The following is a 22473-nucleotide window of genomic DNA, read 5'->3' as shown; positions in this document are numbered from 1 at the left end:
AGTTGTAATGTTTTGAATCTGTTTTAATCAGAGCAGGAAGGCTCTTTAGTTCACTGTAGATGATGAGGTTAAATTTCACCATTTGATAGACGCATCATAAAACTACTTCCTGATTCTCTGCCACAGACTTCAGATTGGACTTTGATCCTGATGTTATTTTATATCAGCTGTTTGTTCATGTTATTCAGGTGAAGACCTGTATTTATCAAAATTATATTGATATGTGATCTGATCATCTTTCCATCCAGTTACTTTATATTTCAGTAAAAGCAGGAAGATGAAATACATGCTGCTTAATGCACTTCATAGACTTTCACTGTATTCTAACATGTTTCTACTACAACAAATACTTTTAAAGGTTTATTCCACTAAAACACTGCTTTACTATTTCAACTACAAGTAATACTTTTAAGGTATATTCTGCTAGAACTCTGTTACTACTACACTGTTTTTAAGATACTTTTATTGCTACATATTGATCTATGGAGTTGAATGTAGGAGAGTCAAAAGTGAAATCTGGTGGTCAAATTGTAAACAACTTTAAAAAATGAACTTAAGCTGTTTAACCTGTCATGCTAAAGCAAGCACACTTAAAAAATATTCAGAAAATGTAAACTCTTCTAGTTATTACTATTCTTTCATGCATTTTTTAGGACATAAATGCAGCTTGTATCGGTGAAGCTAGCAATGCTATTCAACCTTTCAGATGTTCTCTGTATTACATTTACAGTTTGCTCTATTTTAGGTATTTCACTGACACTCTTATCCAGAGTGACTTCCTTCACTTATGAGTGTATCAGTAGAATAAGCTTCAATCACCCAAAATTACAAGTGAACAACATAAAGGAGGGCAAAGGTCAGGGCCGCTGTGACCTTACAATATTCCTGTTAGCCTGGAACAATCATGTAAGAGAGAGTAGAATAAGAGTTAAGGAGAGAGAGAGGAGGATTTTATTTAGAGAGCAAATAGCATGAGGAGAGGAGAAATCACTCAGTGAGAAGTGGGAAACTTAATTATTATTATTATTATTATTATTATTACTATTTTGGTGTGCTGATACTTGTTGTGTTTAGACCTACCTGGTAGTTTCTGGGTATCCACCTGCTGCTGTGGCTGCTTCACTAAAAAGTGAATTTCCTGCCTTAGTGTTCTTCTTCTCTGTCTACCAGGATCCAGCAGGAGAGACCAGACTCTCCTCAACCCAGCTGTGTGTCCATGAAGAGCGACCGGTCAAAGGAAGGCTTTATTTATTTTAAAGATGAACACCATTCTTCTGAAAAGACGTAAGTTGTTCCTAGCATTAAAATGTTCCTGTATTCATGTTTTAACTATTACTTATGTAGAGAAGGTTTGCTGAGCATGCATGATCTTTATCAGCATCACTCTTCTTCACATACAGTAATATATATATATCATATATATAACCAGTCTGTTACTGTTAGACACTGGGAGCTGCCCAGTATAACCACAGTCTTCTACTGTTGGACACTAAGAACTCCACCGGATCAATTTGGGTTTTCAGTTTCTTGTATAAAGGATCTTTGGAGGAAGTTGTGGAGGGAGGGAAGAGTGTTTCTCATTTTCTCTCCAGCAACTGTCAACCTGCTGGTCAAAAGCTGGTCTGTCTAACCTTTTGTCTTAAGCTGTGTGTCCATGGAGAGTGACCAGTCTATGGATCATCTTATTATGTTCAAACATGGACACCACTCTATTGATAACGGTTAAACAATGTTTAAGCTGATACTAAAAACAGATGGGTTTGTTATCAGACTCTCAATCATGAGATGTAAAACTGGTCTGATCTTCAGTGTTTTCCAGTGTGCCCACAACACACCTGATGTAAACAGCTGCATCTTTGACCTATATGGATCAGGCCTTTTCCGAAAAATTGTTCACGTATCAGCCATTAGCCTCATGTATATGGACTTGGGTTCTCATGTAGACTCATGTTTTATTTAAAGACAACTTTTTTGGCATTTCTGCTTCATTGGACAGTCACAGTTAGAAAGACAGGGCAGAGAGAGGGGATGACATGCAGCAAAGGGTACAGGCTGGATTCAAACCAGAGCCGCTGCAGTTAGGACTTAGCCTTAATGGGACACTCTCTACCAGTTGAGCCACTGGGACGCTCTGTGGTTTTAATTTTTGGCAGCCTTGGTCATGTCCATGAGCTGTCTGTCAGAGGCTTGAGGACTTCAGGTCTGCCAGGAGGAGGACAGCAGCTGGCAAGATACTGATCTATCTAGGCTGTTACTGGTAGCCTGGCTGTTGCCAGATACTGCTCTATCTAGGCTGTTACTGGTCGCCTGGCTGTTGCCAGATACTGCTCTATCTAGGCTGTTACTGGTAGCCTGGTTGTTGCCAGATACTGCTCTATCTAGGCTGTTACTGGTAGCCTGGCTGTTGCCAGATACTGCTCTATCTAGGCTGTTACTGGTAGCCTGGCTGTTGCCAGATACTGCTCTATCTAGGCTGTTACTGGTAGCCTGGCTGTTGCCAGATACTGCTCTATCTAGGCTGTTACTGGTAGCCTGGCTGCCACCTGTATCCTTAAAGGAATAGTTCACCTGAAAATGAAAATTTGGCCATTATCTACTCACCCTCATGTCAGTTGAAACACTAGTGAAGATTCAATTCAACTTTTGTATTTAAACCTCTGTTTGAGATATATATATTTTGTTTCTTTTCTTGTTATATTGATATATTTGAGAGATTTATTTTTATTTTTTTGTACATCTTGATATTTCTTTTGTTCTTATTTTATACACAGCAAACAGAGAGGACTGTAAAGTAAGAATTTCATTGTGCAGTGCAGTTCAGTCTCTGTGCAAATGATGATAAAGCCTTTGAATCCTTGAATCCTTGAATCCAATTCAATTCAGAAAACTTTATTTATCCCCCAGGTATTGTACAAACACTTTACATTACAGTTTATAGTGTTTTATTCTTCAACCTGTTAATTCTTACTGTTGACTGATTTAACTGTAATAAGACGATCATACAGAAGAAGCCTCTGTTTGTGATCAGGAGGGTGAAACTCTGTTTCGGTTGGAAACATAAAACACTTTGCGACAGTTTGTGAACACATCAGTGTTTGAGTGTTAACGTTAACGTCCTGAACATGTAATTAGTTGTAATGTTTTGAATCTGTTTTAATCAGAGCAGGAAGGCTCTTTAGTTCACTGTAGATGATGAGGTTAAATTTCACCATTTGATAGACGCATCATAAAACTACTTCCTGATTCTCTGCCACAGACTTCAGATTGGACTTTGATCCTGATGTTATTTTATATCAGCTGTTTGTTCATGTTATTCAGGTCAAGACCTGTATTTATCAAAATTATATTGATATGTGATCTGATCATCTTTCTATCCAGTTAATAAAAGCAGGAGTGATGAAATACATGCTGCTTAATGCACTTCATAGACTTTCACTGTATTCTAACATGTTTCTACTACAACACATACTTTTAAAGGTTTATTCCACTAAAACACTGCTGCTCCTACTACTGCTCTGTAAACATTTAAAGGAACATTCCACTTAAACACTCCTTCTGCTACTGCTTGTACTTTTAAAGGTATTTTCTGTGAAAGCACCATTACTACTACTACTACTCTACGTTTAAAGGCATATTCCACTAAAACACTACTTCATCATATTTATACTTTTAATGGTATACTCCACTAAAGCACTATTACTGCCATGACTTAGCGTGGTGCAGAACAAGTGATTACCTAGGAGAAAATCACTTGTAAGTGTCCATCGCTGTAGAACAATGATACATTTGAATCCTGTGCTCTTATGTGAATGAGCTAATTCAAATAGTATTTAAAATATGACCTAATATCTGATGTTTTGTTTTTTCCCAGAGTGCACCAGGAGAGGTCAGAGGTTCCCAGCGGTCAGTCTGCCCAGGAGCATCAAACAGACCTGGACTCCATATTTAAGGTGTGTAAATGAACAACAACACCTTTTACTTCACCAACAAGTGAAATGCAAAACAAACATTCAGTCTCCATGCTGCACTCTTTAGACCAGCGGGCTTTCAGTCTATGATGGATCTGATGTTGTGTTCCATGATTTTAGTAAGAAAGTTTAATTCATGTATTATTTTGTTCCAGCTGCTGGAGGAGAACATCGTCACCTTTGTGAAGAACGAGCTGAAAAGGTTCCAGAGGGCTCTGAGTCCAGATTACCCAGAATGCTTAGAGAGGCAGAGGGAGGATGAGGAGGTGGTGGACGGTGAGGAGGAAGAGCAGAGGAGGAGCAGAAAGGCTTTTCTGAAGATCACACTGCAGTTCCTGAGGAGAATGAAGCAGGAGGAGCTGGCTGACTCTCTGCAGAGCAGTAAGAGGCTTTTAACAGGTTTAACATGATGGAAAGGGGAGATGGTGGAAAATGGGAGATGGATTTCCAAACTTTGCCTAACAAGATCTATTCAATTCAAGATTGAAAGGTAAATGAGAACAATCCCTCTGGATAATTTAATTTGAGTGTAATATGCTGAATACAGTTGTAGTGGTGATAGGTATTAATGGTGTCTGATATCAATATAATTTAGAGTTAGCTTCAATGAGAATTAAAAACGGGGCACCAGATAACAGACAGCATCAACAGGTCTCATCTGAAAGAGTGAATTCTCAGCATGTTTGAATTTAAACCCACACAATGAGCACAGGAGGTGACTTTATGCAAAATAATATATTTATTACTAAACTAACGCACACCCAATAATCAGGTAAATACAAGTGAATATGGTACAGTATATACAAGAGGTATACCTATGAATTGTGATGAATCAATGGCAATGGGAATAGATGATCATGTGAATATGCAATACTGATAATTCAACTCAACTCAACTCAACTTTATTTATATAGCACTTTACACACAACACAGTTGATCCAAAGTGCTTTACAACACACACAGAGGAAAACAAAAACAAAAGAAGGAAACAAACACAATAGAAGAGGAGAAAAATCAGAGTGATGATAAATAATAATAATAATAATAATATTAGTAAAGGCACATGGTCACACAGAGCCCAAAGTGACGACACAGACCTACAGAGACTTCAGGAAAAATACCTGAGCTAGTTAAGTTAGGCACAGTTAAAAACTAATGAGTAGAAGTGTGTTTTAAGATGACTCTTGAAGATCTCAATAGTGGGGGAGAATCGGATGGTGGGAGGAAGAGAATTCCATAGTTTTGGGGCAGCGATAGATAGTAATTAAACCAATATTTCAGCAGACACAATCATGGAAGATGAGCAATGGAAGACATCAACGATAGCAATAAAGGGGCGACAATATAACTATCTTGAAAGCTGACTTAAATGAATCTTTGAGTAACTGAACAGTTACTATATAACTACAGGGAGCCGTAATAAGGTGTGTGATATGTGTGTGGAGTGTGAATGTAGTTGAATAGCTATGTGTGATGTATGATATGATGCCCAGCGGACAATGATCAGTACATACGACTCCAGCAGAGGTCCGGAGGGAGATGAAGCACGCGAGGCCGGGAGTCTGTGAGGAGTCTCGGCTCGACGAGGTGCTGGAGGTTGAAGATCCGACGTCTGTTCAGTTGATCTCAGCGGGCCGCAACAGAGTGAAGCACGCAGGCTGCTGGACAGGGCTGTGGGACAGGGCTGTGGGTCTCAAGGCTAACGCCGACCCACTCTGGAGGTTCCGATGATTCTTCAGAGTTAAACTCAGCAGGATAGCTGATAACGGCTGTAGCAGGCAGGATACACAGACACACGTGCTGGTGTGTGTGTATGTGTGTGTGTATTTGTCAGGCAGACAGGCAAGGCAACAAGGCTCTCTTCACTGTTTCGGATGAAACAGGCTTTACTTGGCTTGTGATGATGAGCAGTTGAGTCTGTCTTTGGAGACAAACTTTGGAACAAAGTTGTTGTCAGACTCCGTTAGCACACGTGTCACGACCACGTAAAGTGCATCAAATCCGCATTGGAAATGTGTGTGTTTGATTTTGTTGTGATCAGTTGAGGGGTGTGTGCGTGGGCTGGCATGTCTAGTGTTACAGCTCATTACATATGCATGAAACCCTAATTTCGGTTCCCAGATCTATCCAATATAATTGACCGTCGTAGCATTAACATTATTAAACTCAGCACAAATTCCTGAACACTTTAATATCAAACGTGGCCATCTAAGCCCCATGTGAAGATAAAGAAATTGAATAATGCAAATAACTATTATATAAAACATCACAGTTACACATAAAATTAGACATATACATTCGAGTCCACCACAATGTGATACCGAAGGTTTCATGAGTCTGTATCAAAGATTTCTCCTGATTTTGGACACATTCCACTGTGTCTCATCTCAGACTCTCTGGGGCAAATTCACAAAAGGATTGCGCGGCTTTTGCTGACGCTAAACCTGTGCAAATAAGACAAAAAGAAACCGTCTAATTCACAAAGCACTCGCAAAGGGTGAAATGCCCCGCTAACTGCGCCGCCACACAAATAGCGTCTCAGTGCTCCTGTGCTACTTGCACGTATTTAAATTAGGTAATATGCATACATTTGGCGCAAAATTGGCCCCTTTCTATGCAAATGAGCCTCATTGCAAAAACAGTCCAATTCACAAAGGTCGGCGCTAATTGCCACACGCAGTTAGAGTGAAATTATTAGCGTCTTCAGAGAGTTGGTGGTAACTGAAGCGCATTTATAAGGGGTGTCACGCCCAGACTTTATCACTTGTTGATTTAACTGAGAATTGAATTGAATTGACCTTGCAAATGTCTCTGCAACAATTCCACCTGACCTAAAAAATAAAATTGTCTGTAAATACAGTCTGTAAATAATATTTTGACATTATTATTATTATTACTATAGAACTTTAACACAGATTGCTTCACAAACAAAAGCAAATAAATCAGTACAACCAAACAATCAATACAACTCAATTTCTCACTCTGAAAATATTTTCACTTATCTCACTAGTCAGCACAGTGGGCTTTATTTTGGCCTAAAGATTCAGCACCATGGACAGCCCCGCTCAAACTCATTTACAGTATTACCTCCGCCAAGGAGGTTATGTTTTTGGTGCGTTTGTTTGCATTACGGAAAAACTACTGGCCCGATTTTCATGAAACTTGGTGGAAGGGTGTAGCATGGGCCAAGGAAGAACCCATTAAATTTTGGAGCGGATCCGTGTATTGGTTGCACTTGCACATTTGCATATCATAGAAGACTGGATTTGCCTTGGTGGAGGTCTGCGCTCTCCGAGTGCCCTTCTAGTTTATTTTGGGATGCAGTGAGATGTAATGACAAACAAAGGATGCAGTGACAGGATGCAATTGTGTCATGAAAAATAAATTAATAAAGCTCCCCTACATTCTCCTTTGTTCTCCGCTTCAAATCATGCCATCTTCTTTTGCAGTCTGAAGGTGTGCGTTTGGAAACACCAACAACACTGACAGACTGGGATATTAAATCCCAAATATGGTTTCTCGCAGTCCCGGTTAAATTTCTTGCCTGAAGTTTTGAGGAATGCCTCTGCACCTCGTCCGTCAGGACTTGCAACTCGCGGTCTAAAAAATTCATTTTTCTCTAAGGCAACATTTATACTTTGCCAAATTGCAAATTGCACTCAGTTGCAACAGGTTATGGGCGTGTTTGCGCTGGCATATCATTAGCGCAATATCTTTTGTGAATCGGTCCTTGAAACGGAGCAAATAGCGGTTGCAAATGACACGCAATTCATGGTGCTATTAGCGGCCGCAATCCATTCTTTGTGACTTCGCCCCTCTGTCTCTTTGGGGATTAACAAAGACAGGGCTGAGTGTTGGAGTTTTATGGTTATTTACCAGGTCTGTTCCTTGATACCAGCTCTTAGGGGTGGAAATGAGGTAATTTGCATTGACGTCAGTGCCCTTTCCTTTCGATCTCACAGTCTTCCCCCACCATACTGATCTGTTATCAGGGAGGAGACTCACACAAAATGCACAGGGCCTTTCCAGATGTGAGATGAAAATAATGATGTGGGTGCAGTTACTACACAGTGGTGCACATTGGGAAAACAAGCACAGATCCTGTACAGACCCATGGCACATGTGTTCAGTTCAATTCAGTTCAATTCAATACAATGCACTGAAGCACTGCGACACAGTTATCGGTTAAATAATTCCACTAATGTTAGTTAATTAGCACAAGGTGGGCTATACCTTAGTGTTAATGTTTGGAGGGCAGCAGAAAACGTTGGAAATGATTACTGTTTACAAATCCCATTAGTAAAATAGGCGAGTTCAGCAAATGGTGGAATGTTAAGTTTCACTTTTGTTTTCACACCAGGAGACTCTGTGGATTGAGCTCAATGCTGCTGGTCTGCTGTCTGTGCATCTCCAAATTAAGACATGACATGATGTGACATCAGGCACATTAGAGATCGATTTAGATAAATTTGTCTACATTGACTAACTTTTGATTTTGTGTTTCTGTATGCGAAACACTGCATCCCTTAGTCAAAGACGCCCTCTAGAGGCCATCTCACGAAGCGCATCATCTCACTAAGCGTTACCTGATTGACTGACTGCCTGAAGTTAATTTGCCTCGTGACGCCCTCGGCTGCGCCATGGAAAAAACAGCACCACGCCAGTTGTCTTTCACACTGAGCTGCACACACAGTCAGGACCTGTTTGTCCACTCACCAGTGATGAGCTGAATAGATGCCATGGAGTGGAGATACATATACATTTACCAGGAAATGTTCACATTTCCCATGTTCATAGAAACATCCACTCATTGACGTTATTTGTTCTTTCAGAAACTCTTGCTGCCATCTGCCAACGTGAACTCAAATCCAGTCTGGAGGAGAAGTTTCAGTGTTTGTTTGAGGGGATTGCTAAAGCAGGAAACCCAACACTTCTGAATCAGATCTACACAGAGATTTACATCACAGAGGGAGGGAGTGGAGAGGTCAATGATGAACATGAGGTCAGACAGATTGAAACAGCATCCAGGAAACCAGCGAGACCAGAAACAACAATCAAATGTGAAGACATCTTTAAACCCTTACCTGGAAGAGATAAACCAACCAGAACATTGATGACAAAGGGAGTGGCTGGCATTGGGAAAACAGTCTTAACACAGAAGTTCACTCTGGACTGGGCTGAAGACAAAGCCAACCAGGATATACAGTTCACATTTCCATTCACTTTCCGAGAGCTGAATCTGCTGAAAGGGAAAAAGTACAGCTTGGTGGAACTTCTTCATCACTTCTTTACTGAGACCAAAGAAGCAGGAATCTGCAGGTTTGACAAGTTCCAGGTTGTGTTCATCTTTGACGGTCTGGATGAGTGTCGACTTCCTCTAGACTTCCAGAACAACGAGATCCTGACTGATGTTACAGAGTCGACCTCAGTGGATGTGCTGCTGACAAACCTCATCAAGGGGAAACTGCTTCCCTCCGCTCGCCTCTGGATAACCACACGACCTGCAGCGGCCAATCAGATCCCTCCTGAGTGCGTTGACATGGTGACAGAGGTGAGAGGCTTCACTGACCCACAGAAGGAGGAGTACTTCAGGAAGAGATTCAGAGATGAGCAGCAGGCCAGCAGAATCATCTCCCACATCAAGACTTCACGAAGCCTCCACATCATGTGCCACATCCCAGTCTTCTGCTGGATCACTGCTACAGTTCTGGACCATGTGTTGAGAACCAGTGAGAGAGGAGACCTGCCCAAGACCCTGACTGAGATGTACATCAACTTCCTGGTGGTTCAGTCCAAACTGAAGAACGTCAAGTATCATGGGAGAGCTGAGACAGATCCACTCTGGAATAAAAAGAGCAGGAAGATGATTAAATCTCTGGGAAAACTGGCTTTTGAGCAGCTGGAGAAAGGCAACCTGATCTTCTATGAAGCCGACCTGACAGAGTGTGGCATTGATATCAGAGCAGCCTCAGTGTACTCAGGAGTGTTCACACAGATCTTTAAAGAGGAGCGTGGGCTGAACCAGGACAAGGTGTTCTGCTTTGTCCATCTGAGCATTCAGGAGTTTCTGGCTGCTGTTCATGTCATCGTCTCATTCATCCACTCTGGTGTCAATCTGCTGTCAGATCCAAAATCAACCTCCACACCATCTAAACGGAGACACAAATCTAAACTAACACACCTCTACCAGAGTGCTGTGGACAAGGCCTTACAGAGTCCAAATGGACACCTGGACTTGTTCCTCCGCTTCCTCGTGGGTCTTTCACTGCAGACCAATCAGACTCTCCTACGAGGCCTGCTGACACAGACAGGAAGTAGCTCACAGACCAATCAGGAAACAGTCCAGTACATCCAGGAGAAGATCAGGGAGAATCCGTCTCCAGAGAGAAGCATCAATCTGTTCCACTGTCTGAATGAGCTGAATGACCGTTCTCTAGTGGAGGAGATCCAACAGTACCTGAGATCAGGAAGTCTCTACACAGTCAAACTCTCCCCTGCTCAGTGGTCGGCTCTGGTCTTCATCTTACTGTCATCAGAAGAAGAGCTGGACGTGTTTGACCTGAAGAAATACTCTGCTTCAGAGGAGGCTCTTCTGAGGCTGCTGCCAGTGGTCAAAGCCTCCAAAAAATCTGTGTAAGTGCATAGAAAACTGAATAGATTCAATATATGATGTGATCTTTTATACAGGAGAGAAAAAATAAATATTTTCAAAGTTGTTGGGGTTTTTTTCCCATCACTGTCACATTCTTCTTCAGGCTGAGCGGCTGTAAGCTGTCAGAGAGAAGCTGTGAAGCTCTGGCCTCAGTTCTCAGCTCCCAGTCCTCTAGTCTGAGAGAGCTGGACCTGAGTAACAACGACCTGCAGGATTCAGGACTGAAGCTGCTTTCTGCTGGACTGGGGAGTCCACACTGTAGACTGGAGACTCTCAGGTCAGGATCACTGTTACTGTTCAACAGACAGCCACTGCCACACCCCCTTTGGCCAAACAGTGTGAAAAGTTAATCAGTTCTTGCTTGCCCCATGACCAAACTTTCCACAAATGTTCATGCAAATCCATTGATACATTTTTGAGAAATCCTGCTAACAGACACACCAACAGACAATCAGACAAACAGACGGAATGGGGTGAAAACCAAACCCTCATCCAAATCCGTTGGTGGAGGTAATCAATCGCCACAATGGCAAAAACTAGGAAAACTAGAAAATGTGCTCAGTAGAGCACAGACCTCCTCCATGTCTGACAACACCCTGCAAGGCTTCATCCAGAGACATTACAAAAGCCATAAGAAGGCCCAGTGGTTCTTCCCTGCACAACCTTTTGTCAAAGTTATAGTATTATGTGAATCTGTTCTGAAATGCAGAAAAATGCACCTTTTTGTGGAAGACCACACCCACCACCATGCCCCTTTTGTCCAATCTGTGTTAAAAGCTAATCAGTTGTTCCTTGCCCTGTGACAAGGCTGTAAATTATTATAATTTTTTTTATTATTAAACCTTTATTTAGACAGGTAATCTCATTGAGACACGGGGTCTCATTCACAAGAGAGACCTGGTCCACACAATGCACAGTACTAAATATAATTTAGTACTTGAATTTGTTCAGAAGTTATGCACCTTTTGGTGATATGCCACGCCCACCACCACGGCCCCTTTTGGCCAATCGACATGAAAAGTTAATCAGTTCTTCCTTGTCCCATAACCAACCTCATACCAAGTTTTGTGCAAATCCGTGCCCTACTTTTTGAGATATCCTGCTAACAGACGGACAGACGGACAAACATACAGATGCAGGTGAAAACATTACCTCCTTGGCAGAGAGGTAATAAGGCCCAGGTTGGAAATAACCAGAATTATGCTTTAAACCTGCAATAAGTGATTTCAGACCCTATAACCAATCCTGTAACTAATGTGTGTTATGTGGAGATTTTTTTGAAACATAATGATATAAACCAATATCCAGCTGTGTTGCTGTTTTCACCTCTTTTCTAAAGCTTTTAGTTTTTTTAAAACTAGCTTGTCTCCTCCCTCGCTGTTTAAAAGCAGCGCTCTCTGCCTCCCATTCCTGAAAAAACATTCTCGGAATGGCAGAATCGATGAAGCGAGCGAGTAAACTTGTTAGACTAGTAAACTTGCAGCCTGCCTATTCACTTGTCATTGTGGGACATGTGACCTTCAGTGGGAAAAAAATCTGGCAAAGCGAGACTGGTAACCGGCGACACTTCTCAGTAGGTATGTTTAGCTTAGCTATTAGCCTTTATGCACGGTCCTTCACTAGTTTTGCCCTTACGGGGTTCAGTAGTCCAGCAGCTTTGCTGTGCTTTATTTACATAATGTGTTGTCGTTTCTCGCACCCTCTACTGGTCGGAAAATCATTGCAGCTTTAAGCCTCTCTTTAAGCTGCAGTGGTCGTTATTGAAAGTTATGGAGCTGGTTTTATTTCAAAATCAAGGAAAATTTAACCCGGATAATTATTGATATTGTTTCATCATTTTATCATTGGAAGAAAATGCAACAACATGTAGCTGCTGCTTGTGTGTGTGTGTGTGTGTGTGTGTGTGTGTGTGTGTGTGTGTGTGTGTGTGTGTAGGCTGTCAGGCTGTCTGCTCACAGAGGAAGGCTGTGCTTCTCTGGCCTCAGCTCTGAGCTCCAACCCCTCCCATCTGAGAGAGCTGGACCTGAGCTACAATCATCCAGGAGCCTCAGGAGTGAAGCTGCTCTCTGCTGGACTGGAGGATCCACACTGGAGACCGGACTCTCTCAGGTATGGAGAGGCAACATCTGCTAGAAGGCTGAGAGTCACACACATTTTCTCTGTCACACTGAGAAGATGAGGAATACTGTTTAATGTTTAATGGAGGATATGAGTGGAAATCCTTCATATTGAAGGTTATTAAATGTCCATGTTTCCATCATCAAAGAGAATCTGCTGGTCTGACTTTGTTTATTCCCCAGTGTGGACCATGGTGGAGTGCAGTGGTTGAAACCAGGTCTGAGGAAGTGTAAGTGTGTATTTAGTAACAAAGCAACACACATTCAACTATTTAGCTAGAAAGCCCATCTACAGCACAGTATGTGACATCCATTCATTCAAATGGGGCTTCTCTCAGATTTTCCATTCCAAATTTAGATGTCATGGTACAGCCATTCTCATACATAGTACATTTTGTGGAATCAAAGACCAGTTCGGATAAGGATGGACATTTTATTATTGTCCAAGGGAAGCTGTTCAACTTACCAGTTGTACTTGCATGCATTTATGCCCCTAACTGGTATGAATGAAAATTTTTCAGTCTATTTTTCTCAAAGCTGGCATAGTAGCCTTCTCCAAAACAACCAAAGCTGGGATCTCTTGGCTTCTGGAGACTTGGATTATGCTGGATGAACTGTATGGAGTCATTTTATGGTTATTTTCTGAAGTCAGGTCCCCGGCGACTTCGGTTGTTTTGGAGAAGGCTGCTACGCCGTTTTGCTGTGAAGCTCCAGGACTGTTTTATGGACTAACAAACTTCACCCGATGTTCTATCGGCATGGGGATGAGTAGATAATGACTGAATTTTCATTTTTGGGTGAACTATTCCTTTAATTGCGTTTTACACCCCACTCTAGACCGCTCCAGAGGCACATCTGGAACATTAAGCAAATCAGCAAAGACTATCAGTGCCTTTCTCAGGCCTACGGGGTAACTGATCCCTGGAGGTATAGAAACCCTATATCTAGACTGTATTCTTTCTTTTCTCCGGTTCACCAATCTTATTCTAGGCTAGACTATTTTCTACTGGACAAGTAACTGCTCCCCCTGCTGAAGTCTAGTGAATACAAGGGATTCATTGTCTCTGATCATATTCCAGTGACAATGACACTCTGCTTTTCAGATAATGAGCCTCCACAACGCACCTGGAGACTTAATCCAAGGCTTTTATCTGACAAGGATTTCGTTTCATTTTTATCTACCCAGATTGACTTTTTTCTGGAAACTAACCAGTTGCCAGAGACAAGTGGTTACAACCTATGGGAACAATGAAAGTTTAAGATTATATCCTATAATGCCAAGAGGCAGTCAGCACGCCTAACTGAACTTATTTCTCTGATAAATGATGTTGATGCCATCTGCTGACCTATATAGGGAGAGAATAGCTTTACAGACATAATTTGATGCTCTTTCAACCGGGGTAGCAGAGGAGCTTCATTTGAAATCTCGTCAACAGTTTTATGAACATGGAGAAAGAGCCAGTAAACTACTATGCCACCAGTTAAGACAGTCTGAAGAGGCAGGACTCATAGCACAGATTGAAACTCCAGTAGGAATAACTAATCAAAGAGGCATTAACAATCAATTTAAGACATTTTATGAAGATCTCTATGTGTCAGAGAATTGTGACACACAGACTGTTCAGTTTTTTGACTGAACTGTCTGGAGATGCCGACAATAGACCCACAGGATGTGTTACAATCCCAGTATGGTAGGAGGATGAAGGGTGAAGGGAGACAACATAAACATGATTATTGTGATGGTAAAATGGGATGGATGAACCAGCAGGACGACAGAAACACACTGATACATAAGAGTATAGTGAAATATTGTTTAGTGTTTGTTTTTACAGGTAGTTACAATATTCATTATTTGCAAGGGAGGTGTTGAAACACCAGAGGGATGCCAAATCAAAACCAAACTAACTCAGAAGGAGAGGTTTAACTCACTATCTAGAGAAAAGAAAGTTGAAACCAAAACCTACTACTGACTGTCTGCTCTATCTAACCAAACAAAACTTACAAAGGGTGGCATCCACTCGTAACCTTGTGGTCTAACAACATGACTTCCCTACGTGTGGCAAATGTACGGCCCCTTACCTGCTCCAGTTTTCCTATCATATAAACAAACATAAGGTTGGCCTTAATAACAGAATTTAAACAAAAGAAAGACAATGGCCATGAGCTCACAACAGGCCAACAGCGAGCAGAGAGGGCATTCCAAGAAGTGCCAGGGCTTTATATAACATCGAGGAGGCCACCGATTGGTTGCTGTTAATTGACACCTCCTTCCTTTGCACTGGTCACTAAACCGGGAACCTGAGAGAACAAGTAAAGGAGAGAGAGAGATAACGAGAGAAGGAAAAAGGCAAAACTCCAACAGAACACATAGAAAATACAAGGAATTTAACAGGATGTGATGATTCTTGACAGAGCTGTTTCAGCAGCTGAAATTGATCAGGCAATTAAAAGGATGGCGAGCGGTAAAGCTCTGGGGCCTGATGGCTTTCCAAGTTCTACAAAAAAATTTCAGCCAAATGAATACCTCTTTTACAGGATGTACTGTATATGCTGAGGCACTTGAGCGAGAATTACTCCCCCTACAATGAATCAGACTACAATTTCAGTCTTTCAGTCCTTAAAAAAGGCAAAGACCCCCTGAACTGTGAGTCATTTCGACCTGTAAGCCTCCTCTGTGGTGATTATAAAATCTTAACCAAAGTTCTGGCTAATAGACTGGAGTCGGTCATGCATAAAGTAATACACCCGGATCAGACCGGCTGGACAGCAACCTTTTTGGTAATTTACGCAGGTTATTTAATGTTCTTTACTCTTAGTCCCACCTACAGCAGAGGTTCTAGTTTCCCTAATGCCCACAAAGCATTTGATTGAATTTTCACAACTCTGGAGAAGTTTGGTTTTAGGCCCACTTTTCATTCATGGATAAAGGTTTTATATGCTACACCCCAGGCCTCAGTTCATACTAATAAAACAATATCTCAATATTTCCCTCTATGCAGAGGGACTAGACAGGGCTGTCCACTGAGCCCCCTTCTGTTTGATCTTGCCATCGAGCCACTCACAGTTGCCCTTAGGGTTGCTGGGGACCTGGCAGGTATAAATAAGGGTGGGAAAACCCACAAGACCCCAGCACCTCAATTGCCAGGGCATTAGAAATGATATCTAACTTTGGAAAGATCTCAGGTTATAAAATCAACCTTACGAAGAGTATACTCTTTCCAGTTAATGACCAAGCTCGTCAGATGTCATTCGAGGCATATCCATTCAAAGTAACTCATGATACGGTCACTCGTAGATACAGAGATCTATTCAGTCATAACTTGAAGCCAGCCCTGGAAAAGGCCAAGCAGGACTTTACCCGTTGAATTAACTCTGTCAAGATGACAATCATGCCCAGGTTTTTATTTTTCTTTCAAACAGTACCGTTTTCATCCCAAAGTCTTTTTTTTAAGGAGTTAGATAAGTGTATTTCTACCTTTATCTGGAATAAGACTTTCCCTCAGATAAGGAAAGCATATCTGGAGAGACAGAAAGAGGAGGGAGGTTTAGGGCTACCAAATTTCCTACAATACTGCTGGCCAGCTAACATTCATAAGTTATTATACTGGATCTCTGCATCCTATGAGGGGGTGGAACAGTGTGGGCCGAGATGGAGCAACATTCCTGTTACCCTGTGTCCTTACCTTCTGTATTGTGTGCCCCACTACCACTTAATAAATGATGCCTCACACGTAACCACTTTGTGAACGGCTCACTTAGAATATGGTCCCAGATCAGACCCAACCCAGATCGACCCATTTTGAACATGGACAGGCCTTGCCCTCTCTGCCAGTTACAGCAAATGCACTTTTTCCACCCTCACTCATAGACGCTGCATTTAAGCTATGGTACCGGAATGGACTTAAGCGGGTAAAGGATCTTTTTAAGGACAATGTGTTCATGTCCTTTGACCAATTAGTGAGAGGATACAATATCCCACGCTCACATTTTTTCTGATATCTACAGGTCCATGCCTTTGTTAGAAAACATTTCCCTTCATCTCCATCGCTTCCACCTAGTGGCTGGATAGGGGAGTGTATTGGAATCCTGAGCAAAGGGGAGTTGTGAGCAGGTTGTATGGGGTTATTCAAATGATCACCTCCCCATCCCTTAACCACCTCAAAGTGTTGTGGGAGGAATACTTTGGTTGTGAGCTCTCAGATGTAGCCTGGCAATTTGCGATTGAGAGAATACATTCAATCTCGATTTGCATCAGACATGCTTTACTTCAATTCAAGGTATTCCATAGACTGCATCTCTCTAAGAGCAGGCTTGCCAGAATATATCCAGATGTAGATCCAATGTGCTCCCGGTGTCATCAGGCCCCAGCCAGCCTATACCATATGTTCTGGTCATGTCCAGCATTGGCTCCATTTTGGGCTGCCATCTTTGAAACATTCTCTTATATTTGTAATAATGACATCAGCCCAAATCCTATGATTGGCATATTCAGTGTGGTTCCTGATAGGGTGACGGTCTATGTTGCACAATCAGATGCCATAGCTTTTTCCTTTCTTTTGGCACAACGCCTTATTCTACTTAATTGGAAAGCAGTTGCCCCTCCATCACACAAGCGCTGGGTTGGGGATGTGATGGCACACCTAAAACTCAAAAAACTCAAATACTCTACTAGGGGATCTACTAGGAAGTTTCACAAGGTCTGGCAACCATTTTTGATTTACTTTGACCTAGAATTTCCCTCTAGAGATATACAACCATAACCAAATCCATGTAATAACCTTTTGTTTTTTTCTTTCTTTCTCTCTTTCTTTCTTTCTTTCTTTTTATTTATTTTTTGATGTTGTATGTCTATTGTCTATGTATGTTTTCTTTTCTAAAAACAAACAAACAATAAAAACATTTGAATAATAATAATAATAATTCAAACCCTACTGTGAATCAGGATGATGGCTGACATCATTTGTTATAATGAAACTGCTAAATAATTGTCAAACTGTCAATAAATCAACAAATAACCAGATCAGGTCTATTACATAAGAATCTGCTGCTGTATTGAGTCTTGTTCTCTCATCAGATGCCTGTGAACTCACACTGGACCCAAACACAGCACACAGAAAGCTCTTCCTGTCTGAAGACAACAGAAAGGTGACAGAGAGAGAGGAGCAGCGATATCCTGATCACCCAGAGAGATTTGACTACTGGAAACAGCTGCTGTGTAGAAATGGTCTGACTGGTCGCTGTTACTGGGAGGTCGAGAGGGAAGGAGAGGTTTCTATAGGAGTGACTTACAGAGGAATCAGTAGGAGAGGAGACAGTTCTGACTGCAGGCTTGGAGGGAATGAAAAGTCCTGGAGTCTGTTCTGCTCTGATGATAGTTACTCTGCCTGGCACGGTAATATATCAACAGTCATATCTTCCCTCTCCTCCTCTGTCTCTAACAGAGTAGCAGTGTATCTGGACTGGTCTGCTGGCTCTCTGTCCTTCTACAGAGTTTCCTCTGACTCACTGATCCACCTCCACACCTTCCACTCCACATTCACTGAACCACTCTACCCTGCATGTGGGTTTGGGTCTGGTTCCTCAGTGTCTCTTGTCAGATAGAGGAGGGAGAGAGAAACACTCACACTGCTGACCAAAGACATCTGCTGAGATGATAGTTCACTCTGTACAGGATCACACACACACACACATACACATGTACATACATACACATCTTAAAGTGAGAATATGAACATATGTATTTTTTATTTACTGCTCATTTAGTTGTTGCGTTTTTAAGAATTTTTGGGGGGCATTTTTGTCTTTATTTGACAGTTTAAAGTAAAGACTGACAGGAAAGATAAGGAGAGAGAGGAGGATAACGTGACAAAGGTCCTGGGTCAGAGTCAAACCCACATCACATTTTACATGGTACGCACGTTAGACCACTGAGCCACCAGGACATCCCAGAACAGAGTTTTAACGTAATTACGTTAATGTAAAATGATGATAATGTATTTACTATTGAGTTTTTCTGCTTTCCAAGGTTCTTCTATTCTGCATTTCTTTATTACTTGAGGTGAATCTGATACTGATTATTTCACCCATTTTAAGAACAGAACGATTTGTAAATGGGATCCAAAAATCCATTTAATTTTAGTCTTAGGTGAAAAAAAAATGGATCCAGATAAAATCTGAGTGAAACACTTGACAGGAAAAGAGACTGAACCAAGATGTCAGAGACTCAGATTCACATGTTTATGTTTAAATAAATCTATTCTCAGCCAACTCAGGTGATGCATTAGGACTTTTTTTTATTTAACCTATTTAACCAGTTTATTCACAATGAGATTAAAAATGTCTTTCTGTTAAACGATACATGATCAATAATACAACAGCAAGAACACTATTGTTATTCCTCTTACTTATAATTATATCGGCAAAATGAGTTTCGGGGATATTATGGATTCACCCCACCTGCTGCCGCATCCGCCGCAGATCCTTCATGTGAACGCGATAACTTGAACAGTTTTTATAAGAATCTTTTCAAATTTGGCATGGACATTGACGACCCCTAGACGAAGAACTGTATTGATTTTGATATGTTTATGATTATAATAACTATTATTAATTAACTGATTAAATTAATCTCCATGCTATTTGGACCCATATTTCACCAATGGTGCATTATATTGTGTTGAAATTTGTCAAGAGAATTGTTCAGGCAATTATGGAGATTTGTATGAAGTTTGCACTTTCTGTGATTATTATTAATAAATTAATCAATACATTTCTGTACTGTTACTTTTTTTAAAATTATTATTGTTTTTCTCTTTGGGTTCAATTTCCCGTGACATGGTACATGCTACAGCCATGAAACTTTGCACCCCAATTAGACCCACAAGAAACATGACCCCCATCGGCCTGATGGTGGCGCTATAATTAAAGGTCAAAAATAAAAGGTTTAAAGGGCTGTATCTCCCACACCGTTTGTCCCATTTACATGAAACTTGGTATTTTGCCATAAGGACCTTCAGGGTTTGCCTGGAATTTTTTTTAGATATTTTGAATTATTTGAAAAACACATTTTAACGTGTCCTCCTACACCGTTTGACCAATTGCCACCAAAATCGGTCAGTAGCATCCATGGTCCTACGCTCTTTAAATTCTGTTAGATTGTTGATATCTACTGTAGTTTTGAAGATATTAACTCTTAAAGTTGTGAAGGAGGCGTGGCCTAAAAGATAAATTGTTATAACTTTGTGATAGATGGTCCAATCATCATGAACCTTGGACAACATCTTCACATATAATGAATGAACATGTGTGCAAAGCCATTAAAATATTGACCAATAGGGGGCGCCACAAAGGCCAGAAAACTGTATCTCCTAATCCAATACGTGAAATTGCACGAAATTCGGTACACATGCTCTAGGACCATGTCCGAGTCAAAATCTGAAGTTTGGTTGTCATTAGTGAAAGTGGGCGTGGCCTATGACATTTTGGCTTATAACTCAAACAGAATTTCATCAATCGCTATGAAACTTGGCAATCATGTTCCAACCTTTATGTGGAACATGCACACCAGTTTCCATATAGATCAACAGCAGCATTTTGAGTGTACAGCTAGACACAGTAAAGCCAATACGAAGTTGGATATTGAATCTTTTAACTTGCTATTAGATTCTTCAGTATCAGAACTTGATGCTTTGGGCCTGACGGCTCAACAGCCTGATATGACAAAACTGACAGTAATCTTAATGCAAACTTCCACGTTTCAGCTCTGGCTGCTGTACTGGCATGAACCCAGCCATCGCCGCTAGCGGCTATATTTAATTAGTAGTTAAATTTATTATTGAGCGTTAAAAAAATAATTAAGGTACATTGGGAATGAATTGAATGGCTTTTTATTACATTTGACTTAATGGGGCCTTCGAGGATTGGGGAATTTCGGGGATAAACCCTTGCTGTCGGCCCTGACAGCATCCTAGTTATTTTTCTTCTTCGCGTTTTTTTAAGCATTAATGCGGCTTGAACCGTTTGAGCTATCGGCGCCATTCCAACTCTCAAATGTTCAGCATGTTCGGGAATCGTGAGCTATTACTTTTCTAAGCGTTCTGATTTATAGTTTTTTCGCAATTTATGTTTAAACATAATATTTTTGCCCCATAGAAATGAATGGAGGAATGTTCAGCCTGCTAGAGTGGATGATGTCATCACACACTCTAGCCACTCTAGAGGTTGTGATTTTTACTAAATATTCAAAGTTTTTAAACTGTGATTGTTCCCACAATTTTCACACTGCATACACATATTACACATCAAACTGTTCAGCTTCTTCTTCTGCCACTCACAATGTAAATATCCAAGTCATAGCATTTATAGTTTTTGAGTTAGGAACATTTGTTCAACACTAGTGCAAAACTGAGTTGGACAATAGCTTTGCCTCAGCTTTGTCTCTTTACACATTTTTAAACTGTGATCACTTTTAACACTCCATATATATATATATATATATATATATATATATATATATATATATATATATATCTTACACATCAAAATGTTCAGCTACTCTTCTGCCACCCACAATGTAAATATCTAAGTCATAGCATTTATAGTGTTTGAGTTAGGAACGTTTGTTCAACACTAGTGCTTTAGAGTAATTTTGCCTCTTCTCAACAGCTTTTTCTTTTTGCACATACAGTATTTAAACTGTAATAGTTCCCACAATTTTCACACTACATAACGCATATATATCTAATATCTAAGTCATGGGATATGTAGTTTTTGAGTTATGAATGTTTGTTCAACACTAGTACTATACTGTGTGTGCCTATTTTGTCACAGTCTGGCATCTGTGTCCCTCAGATGCCATTCTCCACCTGTCCACCAGATGCCCTCGGACTTTCCTCCCTTCTGTGCTCCTTCCCTCCACACCTGCCCTGCATCACCCTCGTTAGCCCTGTCCTGCGCTCTGTGTTTTCCCCAGCCAATCAACTCTCCCTGTTTCCCACCAGTCACCAGCTGTCCCTTGTTTAGTTGGATTTAGTTCTGTATTTAAGTCTCAGCCACCCGCCTTTGTTTGCTGGTTTGTCTGTCTTTGTTAGCCTAGCCTTTGTTTCTCTAGAGTAGTCTTGACCTATGTTCGGTGTTCTGTATTCCTCGCCTGCTGTGACTACCAAGTAAAACCTTTGTTTCTTTCTCAAGCCTTGTCTCCTGCCTCATTCTGCGTTTGGGTCCACCCTGATCCCTGACATATTTTCACAGATTTTTTCTTTTAAACTGTAATCATTTCCATAATTTTAATACTATATACACATATTACACATTAAAATGTTCCCCTACGTCTTCTGTGTCTGATAGCATTTAGGTATTGTAACCCTACCTGGCCAATACCTGATAAACAGCCTTGGGTCCCGTCGGGCTCGGGTTGGGTAGCAGACCCCTGACAGGTATACAAACATACACCACACACACACACCCACACACTACTACAATTGCTATTATTTCAACTACTTCAAAATTGAAACTATACTGTAGTTTCAGTCAGAGATGAGAAGCAGATCCACAGTTCAGCAGCTGCAGAGAGGAGGAGAGTGAAGGATCCTGGTTCAGTGAGTCTCTGGAGACACTGACATGTCTCCTAACGGCCACTAGGGGGCAGATAGACTAACTGAGAGAGAGTGAATGTCTCCTAACGGCCACTAGGGGGCAGATAGACTAACTGAGAGAGGGAATGTCTCCTAACGGCCAC

General features: G+C 41.1%; 1 protein-coding gene across 1 annotated transcript in view; it reads left to right on the top strand.

The window, feature by feature from the left end:
* The window catches only part of LOC139923178 (NACHT, LRR and PYD domains-containing protein 3-like), a 49825-nt gene extending 31401 nt beyond the window's left edge, over nucleotides 1-18424 (top strand). The window contains exons 5-12 of the mRNA XM_078290948.1: nucleotides 1171-1284; nucleotides 3872-3950; nucleotides 4124-4349; nucleotides 8801-10601; nucleotides 10724-10897; nucleotides 12556-12729; nucleotides 12921-12967; nucleotides 17812-18424. Of these exons, the coding sequence (XP_078147074.1) occupies nucleotides 1171-1284; nucleotides 3872-3950; nucleotides 4124-4349; nucleotides 8801-10601; nucleotides 10724-10897; nucleotides 12556-12729; nucleotides 12921-12967; nucleotides 17812-18338 (3142 nt within the window). The 3' untranslated portion in view covers nucleotides 18339-18424. The remainder of the gene's footprint in view (nucleotides 1-1170; nucleotides 1285-3871; nucleotides 3951-4123; nucleotides 4350-8800; nucleotides 10602-10723; nucleotides 10898-12555; nucleotides 12730-12920; nucleotides 12968-17811) is intronic.
* The last annotated feature ends 4049 nt before the right edge of the window (nucleotides 18425-22473 follow it).

The sequence above is a fragment of the Centroberyx gerrardi genome, chromosome 3, assembly GCF_048128805.1.
Source record: "Centroberyx gerrardi isolate f3 chromosome 3, fCenGer3.hap1.cur.20231027, whole genome shotgun sequence".
Classification (NCBI taxonomy): domain Eukaryota; kingdom Metazoa; phylum Chordata; class Actinopteri; order Beryciformes; family Berycidae; genus Centroberyx; species Centroberyx gerrardi.
This window is presented reverse-complemented; position numbering and strand designations above follow the sequence as displayed.